The 18,843-nt window shown below is 41.3% G+C and overlaps 1 protein-coding gene across 1 annotated transcript; it reads left to right on the top strand.

The window, feature by feature from the left end:
* The first annotated feature begins 445 nt into the window (after positions 1-445).
* LOC124151657 (probable G-protein coupled receptor 19) lies at positions 446-14,883 on the top strand. The gene is made up of 2 exons (XM_046524237.2): positions 446-969; positions 12,956-14,883. The coding sequence occupies exon 2, from the start codon at positions 12,995-12,997 to the stop codon at positions 14,198-14,200; it is 1,206 nt and encodes a 401-aa protein (XP_046380193.2). The 5' UTR covers positions 446-969; positions 12,956-12,994; the 3' UTR covers positions 14,201-14,883.
* Positions 14,884-18,843: the final 3,960 nt, after the last annotated feature.

Genomic DNA, 18,843 nt, shown 5'->3' with positions numbered 1-18,843 from the left:
CTCAGCCATGTTAGGTGTGAAGTTGAGTGTTTGACTAGAGCGAGGCGCTTTGAAATCTTTGTATCCTTCCAAATGTAATAATATAAATGAAAGTCAGTCCGTCCAACAAAACAACATGAATCAATTCCCAAAGAGAACAGATTTACACATGCAATACAAACATCCCATAATATTCAATAATGCCAGCGCTATCGCTAATCAAAGCTAACCGACTGAATGACAAAACAATGTAAACATATTCTAAGGTTTATTTAAAACCCAGCATCATCAACAACAACACATCATCGACAGCCACATCACATTATAGCCAAGTCAAGCGTCTCAGTGCATGCATACATGAATATATCCACAAAATTGAATGATATTGTTACGCCTCGGGTCTATTAATACTGACCAAACATTCTCATCGTGTAATCAGAAGACATATTACCATGACAACCACCCAAGCTCTATGACAACCATAAATAGACGAATGACCAGATATTTCAACATCGTTGACGTGGGCGCCATCGTGTTGACAACTTTTTCAGAGGTAGTTGATATAATTTACAAGTGCCAGGCCAGTTGTGTTGGTTTATGCATAAACAACGTTCATTAAACTATGTGAACACTCAATGGAAGCACGGATGTGATAAACCGTGGCACAATGACCCAACGGACTCCTAAACCTGAATAAGCTCAGAGGGACAACCATATTGACTCAAATCAAAGGAATCGATCGTAGTCTGTACGTTGTCATCGGGTTTACAGCAAGTTTAGGTCATTTCGCTGTGCTAGGCAAGCTTGTTGGCCGGTAATCTCTACTAGAAAGAATCTGATCAATATTCCCATCGTTACTCACGGCGGTCGTCTGTACCCCACACTAGCAGACGACACACCTGTCACTGCGCCGCCATCTTGGATCCGGTGAAACAACTTCAGAGAGATGTTGTCAAGCTTGGAGGATGTGTAGACGAATGAGGAAAGGAGGTAGGATAATATTTTGTTGTATTTTAAAGAATTCATTCCGTTTTGTCAGTATATGCATTGTGACTTCTCCGTCATGACATGTCGACAACTGAGTTGTATATATTTGATGTCAACTGCGCATTTACAACATTTGGTTTTATTGATGCTTGATATTGATATCAGCAAGATGTCAATGCAGTGGACTCATTATTCTTAATAACTGTTGACATAGTTACATTGTAATTTTAATGGATATTATTCACGTGTAAGGGATGCACAATGTCCCAGGAGAAATAATTATATCAGTACAGGTAGAATGTTATTTATAAAATAAAGGAAACTTATTAAGCTGGACCTCATTATTGTTTTCGATACTTTTTCAACAATGCGTGTCCCTTTTATTCATTTTTGTTAAAACAGTGAACTCTGAGACCTCCTTGTTGTCGTGATCGTCCATATATGGATGACTGTGCAAAAGGACTCTAAACGTTTGAGTAACAATCCACGCCAACAAGGCACGTTAAAAATGCAATCCACTAAGTCACAGAACAAACCACCCGATCCCCTTTTTGTCGATTGTTACGACAAGCGAAGATTACTAGGGAGCAATAGCACTCGGAATCCCGACGGGTTATAATCCTTTAAGAGGATCCAGGATTTGGAAAAAATATGAATGCATGCTACACACAAGTTATGAATCCAACAAATTTAGTTTACTTGTAAGGTGTGTCCGGTAAAGGTGGAGTTCAGCCATCAACACCAACAGCCACACACACACACACACACACACACACACACACACACACACACACACACACACCCTCCCCCAACAATCATTCATACTAACATTATATATCGACTATTGTCTTGGTATTAATTGATTTATCGTTTCAAAAAGATTTACAATCTCGGATCGACCATTACAAAATTGGGTCACCGTTTTCAAAAGAACATCACTGATATGCAAAGGAAAATATATATGAAACCTTATTTTTTCTTCCCGAAATATTATAAAAAAACGCACACATGGAATAAAGGTGACGGATCATAATGTATTCAAGCTCTATCCTTTTATGGTGATCCCATGTAAAAAAAACATGTCTGATTATTTTGCAATTGTATATACAAATACATTGTAATTTACCATCATGCAAAAAATCATACATAAAGTTCTTTTTTTTAAATTCGGAAGATACTGATACCATATGCTGTACATCAACCAACAGTGCATGGAGTGCGTTTCCAGTAGAAAATGCGTATTTTCTATTGTCTCCTCCGGTCCATTCGCACCGGTGTCTGACCCACTGATTTGTCACTAATCCCCTGCAGGGACGTCGAATTTTCCTGGAAAGACGTCATGCACGTGGCTTGCTTAATCCGGATTAAGAGGGGGCCGTCTTCAAACCAAGGAGTAATTCAAACAGCAATATTTAAGCGGATTAAGCATCAAAGGATACGGCACTGGGACTTCATGTGAATAATTTTGGTTTTGAGGTCGACGTCATGCGACTACCCAGTCCTCACCGCCGTCCGAATAGTTACAGTCTGTTCCTTGACTAGTCCCAGTTACGTCACACTGGTCATCAACTTGACCACCTGAAGGCGATAATTACATGCTTCACACTCACGCATGAGGTACATTCAAAAGGTTGGCCTTGATTTTGAATCAGGTTAATTGGACGCGGGTGGAGCGTTATATATCTTAATAAGTTGGTCGGGTATTATAACCTTGTATTTGGCCAAACTCTAAGACAGAACCAGATGTGTGCAACTGCCTGTCGGGCAACGCATTGTTTTCGTTGGGTATTCGTGAACACCTGGTGACATTTCCAGTGAACCTTTCGCATAGTTTTCACCACTACATTGACTTTTACACCCATGGAATCTGTGTTTCTGGTTAATCTAGACTGATGTTCTCTTGTGTTGGTTTTTATATTTAAGACAGGAATGGAGTAAGGTGTTTGGTTTTATTAAATCAATGCATCTTTCGAATTCGGGACATAAACTGATAACGTTGTCACTCAAGACAACATGCACTTGCTGTCATTATTGATGTTGATATATGTCTCGAATAATAATAATGATAATTATAATAAAGTTCTGGGTGGGTTTGACCAGACAGCTAGGCATTCCTGGGAGGAGTCTCATTCGCTGTCTGGGTTACGTGCAGAGGGAGCAAGGGCCCTGAGCTGATGATGAGCCTAACCAGTCTGACTGTGTCAGGATCACCCAAACCCTCTTTGCTGCATGTTCTATTTTAATCTATTTTAACAATAACAACACAGCTAATAATAAATCCTCATTTATAATTGTCTGTAACTTACTTTACAGCCATATTTCCATATTCATGGTTGTTTCAACTTCCATGTACACAATGTGGAGCTTTGGAAGAAAAGGTAGAGAATGGTTCATGTATTTGCGTGAACGTGTTGCAGTTATTACTACTGCTACCATGACAAATACAAGCCAAGCCTGATAACAGCCCCAATACACCTCGGAACGTATGATCACAACACGGCGTCCTTTGATTTCCATGGAAACACATCTGTCTGTGTTGCCATGCAGGTGTTACGTGCGGTATAATGATATAAATTCCTGATCGACATTGACAGTTTTTGGTTGGTTGATTTGTTGTTTAACGCCGCATTCAGCAATATTCCAGCCATATGACAGCGGTCTGTAAATAATCGAGTCTGGACCAGACAATCCAGTGATTAATATCATGAACATCGATCCGCGCAATTGAGATCGATGACATGCATCAACCAAGTCAGCGAGCCTGACCACCCGATCCCGTTAGTCGCCTTTTACCACAAGCATAGTCACCTTTTACGGAAAGCATGGGTTGCTGAAGACCTATTCTACCCCGGAATCTTCACGGGTCCGAGGTGATGCAGGTCTTGGACGATTATTCATTGTGCTGACAAAATGAGGGCGAATTTTGGATTCGAACCCATGATAATAGGTTTCTGGCACGCCAAAGGGACGAAACTCTGCACAGCGACTTATTACATTTTCTAAGAACATGTACATGTTTGAACTGTTCCATGGTAATTGTTATATTTCCTATAAATGCATCCCTCTGGTAATTTGCATGATATTGATGAATCAGTCTTTGAGACAATCTAGAGGAGTAAGTGAGTGAGTTTGGTTTAACGCCGCTTTTAACAGTATTCCAGTTATATCACGGCGTGTCAGCTTAATGTGGGAGGAAAGCCCGAAGTGATGCAGGTCTCAGACGTTACCACCTCGGTGAAACCCACGAGCGCGAGTATGGTGCTGACAAACCTAGAAACATAATCGGGGCGAACCGGGATGCGAACCCACAATCATAGGTTTCTGGCGTGCCCAAGGGACGCAACTCTGCACAGCGAATTGCGGCGCCTTAGACGACTTGGCCACCCGTGCCCCCCAATCTAGAGGAACAGTGTTCGTACCAACATGTCGGCAGGCGTAGGTGGAATGTTGATATTTATCGATATGTAATATTTTTGCAAAAGCTGCAATTCGGACACATGGAAATAGTCGGACCACTAGAATCGCTTTGTAGAACTGGGGCCCTGATTCACACGCGCGCGCACGCACGCACGCACGCACGCACACGCACCTCCCGTCATAACCCCTCTTTATTTCCCCTAAATCAACCAGACGCAGGTCCGATCTCCCATAACACTACTGTTAAAAACAACAAGGATTGTAGTGAACCCGACAGAGCCAGGCCATATTCTCCTTTCTCACCTCTAACCATACCATAACAGTAAACTTCCCTTCTTTACCTCAAGACGCTTAAATTTTCCTTCCCACGGTTGGTTGGTTGGTTGGTTTGTTGTTTAACGCATCACTCAGCAATATTCCAGCTATATGACGGCGGTCTGTAAATAATCGAGTCTGGACCAGACAATCCAGTGATTAATATCATGAGCATTGGTCCACGCAATTGGGATCGATGACATGCATCAACCAAGTCAGCGAGTCTGACCACCCGATCCCGTTAGTCGCCTTTTACGACAAGCATAGTCACCTTTTACGGCAAGCATGGGTTGCTGAAGACCTATTCTAACCCGGAATCTCCACGAGTCTCTTCTCACGGACAACCAGGTTTAAATTCTAAAATCTCTGGCCACCTTATCTACGCTTATTTTGAGGGAGTCAGGCCGATTTTTTTATTATCAAACACAACCACACCTAACCTTCCTTCGCAATTCTTTCCCTACCATAATAAATCTTTCTCCAACACACCTAAGCCCCTTGTTATTCCTTTCTAGCATGTCCTTAACAGGATCCACCTCCGTTGATATGTATCTTGTATAGCAATCGATTCCCCAAGACATGTTAGCCGTGATTGAAGCTAGAAACGAAGGGTAATTACCGGTCGTTCCAAGACGCTTCGAGTATCGAAGTATTGATTTTCACCTTGTGGTATATTTAAATATATATACACAATCACAAAGTCATACTTAAGAAAAAAATGTGAAACCGATTCGGGCATAACAATATTGTTTAAAGCTGTTAATAACACGGGCTATCGTACCAGTAACCAAAGCTTGGCCACCTCTCTGGGGATCATGGGGACTTATGGTGCCTGAGCTTCCTGCACGATACCCTAGCACAATCACAATACTAGCCAATATTAAAGAATGCTCAGCAGTGAGTTGGACCCGTGAAGATCCGGGGTAGAATAGGTCTTCAGCAACCCATGCTTGCCGTAAAAGGCGTCTATGCTTGTCGTAAAAGGCGACTAACGGGATCGGGTGGTCAGGCTCGCTGACTTGGTTGATGCATGTCAGCGATCCCAATTGCGTGGATCGATGCTCATGATATCAATCACTGGATTATCTGGTCCAGACTCGATTATTTACAGACCGCCGTCATATAGCTGGAATATTGCTGAATGCGGCGTTAAACACCAAGCCAACCAACCAACTTAAAACACTGGTTGATGATAGTCGATTATGTTTGTTTGTTTGTTGTTTTAGGATCAGATTCCCGTTCACACGGGGAAAAAGATCTTTCAAATTTACTGTTTGATTATCTGAATCCCTTGCAATTGCAAAGTCAACAGTAAAGCAAAATATGCTTGACAATGAACCTTTCATCACAAGGGATACAATGAGGACGTTCGTGAGTAAACCGACTGTGGCAATACGACATCGTCGTAAAACGGCCTCATCATGTCTTGACTGACAACACAAGTAGGTATGACCGATTGTTGGTTTGAGTTCATGAAGTTTATTGATTCCTACCTGGGTGTTCCACCTTTGCATTAGATCCCGAGCATAACTCTTGATAGTTGGTTCGAAATTGTTGTACGGGATAAGGAGTGGAGATAAAGGTTTGTCAAGAGCTGTTTTAGCTGCAGCATCGGCTTTTGAGTTACCTGCTGTGCCTACATGACTTGGCAACCAGCAAAAGACGATGTCACATTGGCCAGTAGAACGATCATTATGTAGCTATTACATGTCGAGGATTATAGAATGATTCGAGGAGACACTTTTAAGTTGCCGAAGGCAAGACAATAAATCTGAAAGATAATGAAATATTTACATTGATTTTGTTGTTTTATCTGTGGAGAAAGCTTTGGCATCAGCGATGAAGATTGAACTATTATCGGGGATTCTTGAGGAATCAGTTGTTGATCTAGTGGTGGTGGCACTTGCAACTTTGCAACCATCCTTGGACCCGTCTGTAAAAAAGGTATACTTTGCCTGTACTTGGTTATATTATTGTTGATATATCAAAGGATTTGTTTTGGCTGATTGAGGGTAAGGTCTGCCTCCGGCTTCACCATCTGCCAAGGAGTGGAACACAGAAGTCGGTATGATGATATACTAAATCTATTTTAGCTGCAGTGATGTGTGTTTGAATTCTGATTCCGAGTGGTGGAACCATGTTTGATAAATATCTAAGCAGGCTTTCCAACACAGCTTTAAAGACACTATTGTATACGTGTTTGACTGATTTGAATGCAATTTAGTTATGTATTGCAATGATAGTTTAATGCGTCGTTTTTCAAGGGATGGTTCATCAGCCTCCACAAACAGACTGTCAACAGGCAGGCCTTGGTTGTGTATAATGTCTAATGCAATGTCTTTTGCATGATCCACCATAGACAATGGAACCGTAATTCGAACCATAATCTAGTTTAGAGCGTATTAATGAAGTGAAGAAGAGTTGTTGGACCCCAACAAGTCGAGAACCTGCAGGCACTTTTCATTTAGATACTTGATGTGTGGCAAGAATGTCAAATGACGGTCAAATATAAGGCCCAAAAAAATGGTCTCCTTACCACCTTGACAGGAGTACCATCTGAAAATAAATCTGGATCCTTATGCGATTTGCATTTACGACAAAAGTGAATGCAATTAGTTTTGTATCTAGAAAGCGTAAATCACTTTCGTTGTCCCAAAGTTGTAACTGTCTTTCTCTCGTCTGAATATTCTTACCACGGCAAGAAATGTAGACATCATCCACAAAAGTGAACCATCAAAACTTTAGTGAGACCAATTGGTCAATGGTACTTCCGTTTTTTCTGAGACCACACTGGATGTCACTCTGGAGGGTATTGATGTCCAAGTACCAGGCTATGCGCTCCATGGTTTTAGAAACACCTAGTTAATGCTATGGGCCGGTACTTAGATGGCCAGGCCTTGGTATAGTAATGCCACAAAGGAGGGAAATTTCCGGTTGTCCATAATTCATCAGATATATTGAGTAGCATTTGCAGACATGAATCGGGCAAGTGTTTCAGGAGCTGGTAATGAATGCTGTCGGCTACTGCAGCAGTGTCATGAGCTTGTCGAAGGGCAGTATGTAATTCATTGAGTGAAAATGTTTCATTGTAGCCCTCACAATTATCAGAGTTAAAATTGATCGTTTTCTTTTTCTGTTTTGGTTTTTGTTTGTTTTGTTTTTGGTAAATCTGAAATTGTGGGTTATACCAGTGATACCTTTGGAGATTGCAAATGGATTCACTTTGGTGGGTTCAATAACCATTAAATGTGGCCACAAGTCAGAACGAACTGGCGCATTCTCGTCAGACAAGGATTTGTCAGAATCTCTTCTTTTTGAACCAGTGTGTTGGGAATCTATGTCAAAAGAAAACTGATTCAGCACTCCTTTTTACCACCCACCATCGAGTATAAAAAAGGACAGTCTTATGCTGCAGCGAATCTCCACGCTGCAAAGACTGAGGATAAAAGGAAATTTTACTCCAGCAAATTTGAAACGAAAGGCTATAGTTATCACCCGAATAAAAAGTCGGCTGATTCGGCCCATGGCAATCGATTGAAGAATTCGGAGACGAGCATCACCAGATGGCCCCATGAGCCACCGCCTTTGGAAGCTCAAAATATCGTGATTTTTCGATTCCGAGCCATAATCCCTCAGAATCTGTCCCGCCCAGTTACCTATTTTCATTGGATCGTGTACACAAATACCACGCGTTGAGTCAGCTCGCACATCGTCATTCTTTCCGCGACATTAACCTGCTGGTATAATGAGTTTACGTACATTTATTCGTCTCAATAAGCCCTCTGCCGACACAGATGACCTTGGCCTTAACATACCCCTCACTGAAAAAAAGCCAGCGATCTGGCTATAATGAAATATGCACGAACCTCCTCTCGAGTTAATCTCCACTACACCGTCTGCTAAACAAATGTACCCGTAGGAGACTGACAAACATGACGCAGATAATTACGAGAATGACACACCTAACCATGTTTGGACTGAAGGCTTGTCTCTGCAAATAGAACAATAAGAGACAAATTAGGAGGAAAGGCAGAGTGTTCCAATCGATCAACAACTTGCTGGAGTACATATTATAGCAATTACTAATTCATGTTACTTGTGTTCTGATACCGGAATTGGAATTACATCGGAGGACATTTATTCAGTTTTCTGGTGTGAGGTAAATGTTTGTTGATAAGATTTGTTTGTTTGTTTGTGTTGTTTAACGCCGCACTCAGTAATATTCCAGCTATATGACGGCGGTCTGTAAATACTCGAGTCTGGACAAGCCAATCCAGCAATTGGGATACGGGGACATGCATCAATCCAGTGATTGATGTCATGAGCATCGATCCACCCATTTGTGATACGTTAAAGTGCATCAACCAAGTCAGCGAGCCAAACCACCCGATCCCTTTAGTCGCCCCTTACGACAAGCATGGGTTCCAGAATCCTATGATTGTGGGTTCAGAGGCAATATTCAGACTGATTACGACCCAATGTTTGCTAACTCTGGTCGTGCACATGGGTTCTGAGTAAGTAACACGAGTGAGTGAATTTTGTTTTGCACCGCAATCAGCAATTTTTTTTCAACATTTCACCACGGCCTGTAAGCTAGCAACTATTCATTATTATATATTTATATATTATAATATATTTTTTATCATTATCATACAGATAAAAAATGATGACTTCTACACAGCGAATGGGACTTCTTTTCCCAGCAAGCGCTACCTAGTCGAACCCACCCAGAATTTTTCGGAGTATATGAAGACTCCCCAACACTGCAGCCTTATGCAATACCCAGATTGTCAGAAGGGCTGTATTCCTGGCAGCAAATCCAGGTACTCTCCCAATGTCAGTCAACAGATTGGGAGGTACCAAACCTACGGCACCGAGAACAATAGGGAGTCGGACAACTTGGTTCTTGGGATGCAAGCGTGACATTTCGAAAGCGACAATTGCCATGTTTGACGTGGCATTTGCTTGGTTTCCGCTCATTTCTGTACATACCAGCAGTACAGAACAATCAATAACAATCCATTTTATTATTTTATTTGGTGAGTGAGAGGGGTGTCATCATAAAGTCCCAGAAATAAAGTTATCTTAATTCAAAATATATGTCTACAAAAGAAATAAATCCAAACGGGCCCCAGAACAATCCTTAAATTCTGAGGACTTGCCAAAACATTCTATGGTTTAGTTTAGACTTTTTTTTAAATTCCCTAGGCTCTGGGAGACAGACCAGATGTCATCCAACATATCCAGTGAACAATAGCCACATTTATGTTCTCCCGTGAGTGAGTGAGATTGTTTTTACGCCATTTTGAGAAGTATTTGAGTCATATCACGTCGTATCAGCTTCATAAGGGAGGAAAGCCCGAAGTGATGAAGGTCTTAGACGGTGAGCACTTTGTTGAAACCACCTTTGATGTTGCTAAATCTAGAAACATTATCAAGTGGTAATTGGAATTCGAACCCACGATCATTTTATGGCATGTTGAAGGGGCGCTGCACAGGAAATTTCGGCGCAGCAAAGACGTCTGGGTAACACCTCCCCCCTTCAAAAACTGTCGGGACAGAGCGTGTCTCAGCTGTCAGTCAACTTCCCCCGAGGCAGTGGAGTTAACGACTATAAAAGGTACAAGTTTTACCATGAACCCGAAGGAAAACAGGAGAATATAGTGCCCTGTTTAAATGGGCTGTCTAGTCTGTGCCAGTTTTTATCCCCCGCCACTACGAAGTTTGCGGGGGATATAGAAATGGGTTCCGTCCGTGCGTGTGTGCGTGTGTGCGTGTGTGTGTGCGTCCCGAAATCGTTTCCGGAGCATAACTCAGAAACCGTTAAATATTTCTCTACAAAATGTTGCATGTATATCAGACTCATGCTGAACTGGTGCCTTCTGCTATTTAAGAATTTTAGAAATTTTTATTTTTTACGTTTCCATGGCAACAAGTTGGACTTAGGTTCTATAAGGGTGGTGTTCATTTCACGAGCATTACTCAAAACCCATTTCAATACATTCTAACAAAACTTTGCATGTCTATCAGACTCATGCTGCACTGGTGCGTTTTGCTATTTAGGAATTTTAGATATTTTTATTTTTTGCGTTTCCATGGCAACAAGTTGGACTTAGGTTCTAAAAGGGTGGTGTTCGTTTCCGGAGCGTAACTTAAAAACGGTTAAATACTTTCTTACAAAACTTTGCATGTCTACCAGGCACATACTCAGCTGGTAACTTGATATTGAGCACTTTTAGATTTTTTGATTTTTTACGTTTCCATGGCAACAAGTTGGATTTAAGTTTTAATATAGGGTGGGTTCACTAATGGACTATAACAAATAAACTGTTGAATATTTCCTTGCCAAACATTGCATGTCTATATATAAAGCACATACTGAACTGGTGCCATTTGATATTAAGGAGTTTTAGAAATATATATTTTAGAATTTCAATTCCAGGTATTTTGACATCGGCTAAGACAAATGTTGGGTCAGTTACCTGGTTTGGGACCATAACGTGTTAAAATGGGCGGGGGATATAGATGACTCCGTCGACTATACGCTTGTTCAGATTGACTTGCGGTCGCGTGAATGAAGGATTAAACAAGATATTGATTCGTGCTTCTCAGGCCTGTGTGTGACTCGGCTCGAAACATCCAGTGAGCATTGCTGACAGTGATTACTGAGAAATCTATCTGGTGTATCCTGGCTTGTACTTTGCGGTTTAAGTAAGAAGTGGCAGGTTGGTCAGCAGGCCACAAAAGAACAGCATACGACCGATATTAATTATGGTGGGTTGTCATGTCACTGTAGATAACAAGGAAAGGAAATAAATAATTTTCCGAGGCCAACATCAGGGAATTTTGCGGCTCGATCGAGGCCCCAACATTGGCTATCCTGCAAATGTCCCTAGTGACCAAGTGATTCCACCCCTCATAGCACTTTCATTTGCTTCACATTCCCTGTCCCACAACCCAGTGCTTGTTTACTGTAGCACAACACTTGACCACTTTGGTTTTTAAGATGAAAATATTTGGAAAATATTTTTCCGACGATATGCAAGCTTTGGAAGTCCTGCAATCGGCCGAAATCTTCACGGCAGCCGCCATGTTGTTTACGAGTGAGTGAGCTAAAGTTTGAGGTCATATCGGCATTATTTCAGCCCTATCGTGACTATCAAGGGTTAAACATAATAAATCAATTGAGACATATTAAAACCTGCCAACGAAGGACAGTAAAATAACTTATCACAGAAAAAAATATTAAAACAAGTATGGAATCATAATAAGGATACAACCATTCATAACAATACAGGATAAACACGGACTATAGGGGTCGCCAGCCACTGACGGTAGAGAACCATACTTGGGACCATTGGGACGACTTACAGTACGTTTGCTACCTGCATGGACCACAGCAGGATTAACCTCACCCCTTAAGTGTTGGCGGTTATTGGCAAAGATAGCATAACATTTTAAAATGACACATATTCTGCGATTTAAAACGTGATAGTTCTGCATTTACTTTGAAAGATGTGGAACACGTAACCTCTCAAGGGAACAATAATTTTACAGTACCTAAACCCCCTTTAAGGATACCGCCACTAACAACCTCAGTTGCTAATTTAATCTACCAATGTTGATTTTGTTTACGAACAGGATGTCGATTCGAATCTGATTGGACTATGTATAGACTAGTCAGTCCATCCAAAATGCAACTCCGGAAATTCCAGCCTGTCAGTTACCTCCTAGATAGGTCAATAGCTACTGACCATTCGTTAGAATTCAAGATTTGCGCCGATTATCGTCATTGATCACATAGAGTATTGTCAGCTCTAAGATTTCTATAATGCTATTTCCATACTTCAACAAAGAGTCACGACCCATGACGATCCGAGGTAGAACAGGTCTTCAGCAACCCATGCTTGCCGTAAAAAGCGACTAACTAAGAAGCGACTAACTGGATCGGGTGGTCAGGCTCGCTGACTTGGTTGATGCTTGTCATCGTATCCCAGTTGCGTTGATCGATGCTCATGATATCAATCACTGGATGGTCTGGTCCAGACGAGTATGTACAGACCGCCGTCATATAGCTGGAATATTGCTGAGTGCGGCGTTAAACAACAAGCAAGCAAACAAACAAACAAACCTTAGACGTCCCGCCCACATTCAGCGGATCGCCTGAACGACACTAGGATTATAAAGACTAACGAACTATTTAGTCTTCCTTTCCTTTATCGACTTTGACAAAATTTTGATTCTCGTATTTTTTCAGATTCAACAGGCTTGTAAAGAATGGTTGTCACCAGACCAAATGGCTGACGTCACCGATGATACTAATGACGTTACAAGAGGCATGAAAGACGTTTCAAGTCGGGCAACTAACGTTGTTCATGACCTTAGCCCTGCTATTAGTGCACTCGCTGTGGACCGTGATGCCGGACAAGTTGGTGTCGAGACGTTCACTTTGATTGTTATCTGGATTTTGGCGGTGACGGGAAACTCATTCGTTTGTATTGTCATTAACAGAAGTCGTAGAATTCAATCAACAACTAATTATTTTGTCATTTCCCTGGCGTGCTCCGATTTAGCTTTGGCGTTACTATGTATTCCTTTCATCGCCTCGCGCGTTATCACAAGCCGTTGGTTGCTTGGAGACGCGATATGCAAATTTGTTCGATTTGTACAATTCCTTGTGCCTTGTGTCAACATGTACACCTTGGTTTCAATAGCCATTGATCGGTTTTACACCATCATTTATCCCCTTAGTTTTAAAGTGACTAAAGGCACTGCCAAACGAATGATCACGTTTAGCTGGGCGTCTGCGGCCATCCTCAGCGGATTCTGCTTTTATTTCTACGACGTTATTTCTGACGTTGACGGCACAGGGCGAAACGTGTGCCCTACGTACGTCTCAACTGGGTCTTGGTCCGGGATTGTGTATATTTTGTTCGTATTCGCATGCGAAGTCGTTATTCCATCTACAATCCTATTAACGTGCTACATTCGGGTGTTCAAACATATTTGGAGGATCCACCTGGGGTCAAGGTTATTACAAAGGACGATGAACCCAGTTCCAAGGACAAAGGTCAAGGTCGTGAAGATGATAATAATCGTGACCTTGCTTTCCGTGTTGTTTCATATGCCTTTTTATGTTTGTCAACTGTGGTATTGTCTCGCTCAGCCGTCCCGCGCGGATCCAGCGTTGTATATCGCCGTGGCCTGGGTCATGTGTGGAACTGGAGTGACGAAGCCGTTCGTGTATCTGTGCTACAACTCGAACTTCCGACGGGGATGCAAGGAGGTTTTGTGCATGTCTACAATGCGTTGTTACCGTAGCAACACTTACGCAATCACAAACACATCCTCGTTTGGGAAAAAGAACCACATCGGGGTCATGGAAACAAGTGTTGCCGATCAAGGAATTCGAGATTCTCCGTCCAAATCATTCAATCGATTACACATGTTGGAAAAAGGTGCCTGGCCTCTTCCGTCCGTGACGTCATCAACCTATATTTAGATCATTTCGTGTTGTGCTTTATTTATGTGTAATTGTATTTGTTAACCATGGTGCCTGAAGTATTTTTTTTAAATGTCATTGTAAAATTGAAACAATATTATATACGCAATTTTCATTTTCTACATAAGAATCTATGTCCCCGTCCCAACAGCAATTCTTGCCGAGTTCCAGAATTTGGGGAAGCCTATCAAAAGGATTTATAGTTTAAAACACTTGGTGGAACATAAATATAAATGAACAACAGGTCCTGCTTAAAGATCACAGTTTCTGATGTGCAGAGAAAGTCCATGCCTTTTTGTATGGAAACTATATATTATTTATGATTAAACACAGTTTGCAGTTGTTTTTTTTATAAGTTCCTTTGTATAAATAATGAAATTATGTACGAAACTATGTATTTAATTTTTTCCATTTTGCAATAAACTGGCACTTAAGCCAGGGACAATTACAAGAATATGCGATCGTGGATTTTATTACGGAAATTTTTACTTAACGAGCATAATTTGTAACTTTTACTATGAAGGAGTCCAATTTGACCCAGTTTACTGAACATTACTTAGTTGTTACAGTGAGTGAGTGAGTTTGGTTTTACGCCGCTTTTAGCAATATTCCAGCAATATCACGGCTGGGGACACCAGAAATGGGCTTCACACATTGTACCCATGTCGGGAATCGAACCCGGGTCTTCGGCGTGACGAGCGAACGCTTTAACCACTAGGCTACCCGACCGCCCCAGTTGTTACAGATTAAATGACAACTTTAATAGACAAAATATGTTTACGTTTGAAGTTTTTTACGTGTTTATTAAAACTATCCAGACATGTCATCGATCCCAAATGCGTGGATCGATGCTCATGATGTCAATCACTGGATTGTCTGGTCCATACTGGATTATTTACAGACCGCCGTCATATAGCTGGAATACTGCTGAGTGCGGCGTTAAACAACAAATCAACAAACTATCCAGACACGAGAGCCAAAAAGGACAAGGCCAGTATAAAAGAAGGCGGCGATCTTGACGAGCAAAACTCATAAGCATTTTATGTAGATTGAAATTGTCAGATACTATTTACTTCCCACACGTTTCTGTTATGTCTATTCAATGAAAATAGTAAAACATTTCTGCCAGATTATATCACGCTGCATATTCAAACGTATATTTCGTACATCTAAAATTCGATCTGACTGTTTATGCACCTGGGAAAAGGTTGAGCACAAGCCCCTTCTATACTTTTTATACATCCCGTATTTCCTTGTTTCGTTTGGACACGTTTACATATCACATTGATGTCATTTTGATGGTAAAATGTCTTAGATACTACCAATACCTGTTGTATTTGAGACCCGTGAAGATCCGGGGTAGAATAGGTGTTCAGCAACCCATGCTTTCCGTAAAAGGTGACAAACGGGATCGGGTGGTCAGGCTCGCTGACTTGGTTGAAACATGTCATCGATCCCAATTGCGTGTGGTTCGATGCTCATGATATTAATCACTGGATTGTCTGGTCCGGACTCGATTATTTACAGACCGCCGTCATATAGCTGGAATATTGCTGAGTGCGGCGTTAAACAACAAACCAACCAACCAATTGTTGTATTTGGTAAAGGAACGCTGTATGTTATCGTAGATGGTCACAAGTACTGGACCACCTCCATTGTCCAGAGCGTTTGCCCGAAGAGCGGTAGGCCGGTGGTTAGATCCCCCGCCGCGTTATATATTCCAAAAACATGTTAAAACATTATATAAGGACAGAAGCATCAGTTGAAAGTATGCGATTAACTCTTGCCATGGAATATGTACAAATTCGATTTAGATTTTCTGTATTTCAATATGACCATTTCACATTGTGAACAAAATCAAATATATGTTTGTCAGAAAAAGCAGCATTTCACATTGTAAACAAAATCAAATATATATTTAGTTAGAAAAAGCCGCCGGATACTATAAAACAAATATGACGATTTTATATGTAACTATAGAGAAAGCGGTGCTTAACCCTTTATCGGGTGTGTATATTTATGAAGTTATCAAAATGTCTAGGCGGTATTTTAATAACCACCTTTTAACATCCGATTTCTAAAACATTTCCAGAATGAATCCGTCCGAAGATTTGCCACATTTGGTTTTGTATTGATGTGTAGCATACAAGTTATTAAATAAATCTATATATGTCTTTCAGTCAGTATTTCGCATTTAAGGTGCAACATGTGTATTTGCGATGCATTTTTTTTATTATTGTCATCGATTAATTATCTAACAACCACATGGTGTTATTTCTGATAATCGTCTCGTACAGTAGTACACGTAAGCTTTTAGGTGACAAACATCAGTTATTCTTGTAAATACTTTCAGGGTATGAGTTATTGTCACGTGTAGCGCACGTGCTTTAAAGACATAATTCAAGGGAATATCGCCCCAATAATATTTTCGTTCAACACTGCATTCAGCAAATTTCCAGCTATTCCTGCTAACGACGGCCTGTAAGTAATCGAGTCTCAATCAGACAATCCAGTGATCAGCCAAAATTCAAAGACTTAATCTACAAGAATAAAATGTCACCTACAAGCTTAGGTTAACTGTTTGTAAAATACAAGTAAGAGGTGAGTTCCAGTTGTTGCTCTAGTTAATTCAACAGCGCTTTGTTTGCATGTCTGAGATGTGAACAACATATACTTGATGACACAAATTTGCCAAAATCTTTGTATATATTGTTTAATCTTTAAATATTGAATAAAAGTCGTTTTTATTACAATTGCATTGCGATTATTTGGAATTTAGGTGAACCGACCATTTTTTGCTGCTGAAAGGATAACGTCTGAGTTTGTTTCTTATTTAACGCCGCACTCAGCAATATTACAGCTATATGACGGCGGTCCGTAAATAATCCAGTCTGGACCAGATAATTATCCATTGATTGACATCATGATTTGGTTGGTTGGTTTGTTGTTTTACGCCGCACTCAGCAATATTCCAGCAATATGACGGCGGTCTGTAAATAGTCGAGTCTGGACCAAACAATCCAGACACGCAATTTGGATCGATGACATGCATCAACCAAGTCAGGAAGCCTGACCATCCGCCTGTTAGTCGCCTTTTACGACAAGCATGTCGCCTTTTACGGCAAGCATGGGTTGCTGAAGACCTATTCTACCCCGGATCTTGATTGACATCATGAGCATCGATTCATGCAATTGGGATCGATGACATGCATAAACCAAGTCGGCGAGCCTGGCCTGACGGCAAGCATGGGTTGCTGAAGACCTATTCTACCACGGATCTTGATTGACATGATGAGCATCGATTCATGCAGTTGGGACATGATCACATGCATAAACCAAGTCGGCGACTCTGACCATCCGATCCTGCCTTTTACTGCAAGAATGGGTGGCTGAAGACCTATGCTACCCCGGATCTTCACTGGCCTGCTTCCTTAATGATTAACCCGTGAAGATTCCGGGGGAAAATAGGTCTTCAGCAACCCATGCTTGCCGTAAAAGGTGACTATGCTTGTGGTAAAAGGCGACTAACGGGATCGGGTGGTCAGGCTCGCTGACTTGGTTGAAGCATGCCATCGATCCCAAATGCGTGGATCGATGCTCATGATATCAATCACTGGATTGTCTGGTCCAGACTCAATTATTTACAGACCGCCGTCATATAGCTGGAATATTGCTGAGTGCGACGTTCAACAACAAACCAACCAACCAATCCTTAATGATTAAAAGTGGTTAATAATGTGCCTGTGAGCGGTTGGTTTCAAGAAAACAAAATGCGTCTGCTCACAACTGAGTCTGAGTGAGCATACCACCCCTTGCACGTGCTGCCTGAGGTCACGTGCTTCATGACGTGTCACAAGGTTGTGTTTGGAAGCTACATTCTTTCGGAAAAGTTCTTGCCACATAAATCACTTATTGCCATTGCCAGACATTGGTGTATTTTCCTTTAGTTTCACCTCAAACAAAATATCCCCTACTTTTTTTTGCAGAGTATATAAAAACAAGCCTTCAGTTGTTTGGTCGGCTCCTACAAGGTTTAAATACTATGGATCCAGACCTTGATTTCTCACAGTATTTTTCTATGACCGTTCGACCTTGATGGAATTGTTTCAAATTCTGATCTCATAGAAGTCTGAGCGAAAGCGATATTTATAGCCAGACACTACGTGCATTAACGAATGCAACGTTACCATAGATACGAGGTGGACACAGTACTTCCTCGTTTTCAACAAAAGTGCAATTCAAACTGAGAATACTGCTCTTAATTGTTATTAACAGGAAGCTTGTGCGTGATTTCCATGGCATTGTACCAATTGTAATTTCCTTCGTAATTAGGATGTCGAGGAAAATAAAACTGATTGTATGCTTATTTCCACTTGATTGGTTTAGTTTTGTTTTTGTTTTACGCGCACTCAGCAATAATCCAGCTATATGACGGCGGTCTGTAAATAATCGAGTCTGGACCAGAAAATCCAGTGATTAATATCATGAGCATCGATCCACGCAATTGGGATCGATGAAATGCATCAACAAAGTCAGCGAGCCTGACCACCCGATCCCGTTAGTCGCCTTTTACGGCAAGCATGGGTTGCTGAAGACCTATTCTACCCCGGATCTGCACGGGTCTGCAGCGCTTGAAATGAACG

The sequence above is a fragment of the Haliotis rufescens genome, unplaced genomic scaffold (genome assembly GCF_023055435.1).
Source record: "Haliotis rufescens isolate VD_foot unplaced genomic scaffold, xgHalRufe1.0.p SCAF_6, whole genome shotgun sequence".
Taxonomy (NCBI): domain Eukaryota; kingdom Metazoa; phylum Mollusca; class Gastropoda; order Lepetellida; family Haliotidae; genus Haliotis; species Haliotis rufescens.
The sequence above is the reverse complement of the archived record's forward strand: the minus strand, read 5'-3'. Positions and strand labels throughout refer to the sequence as shown.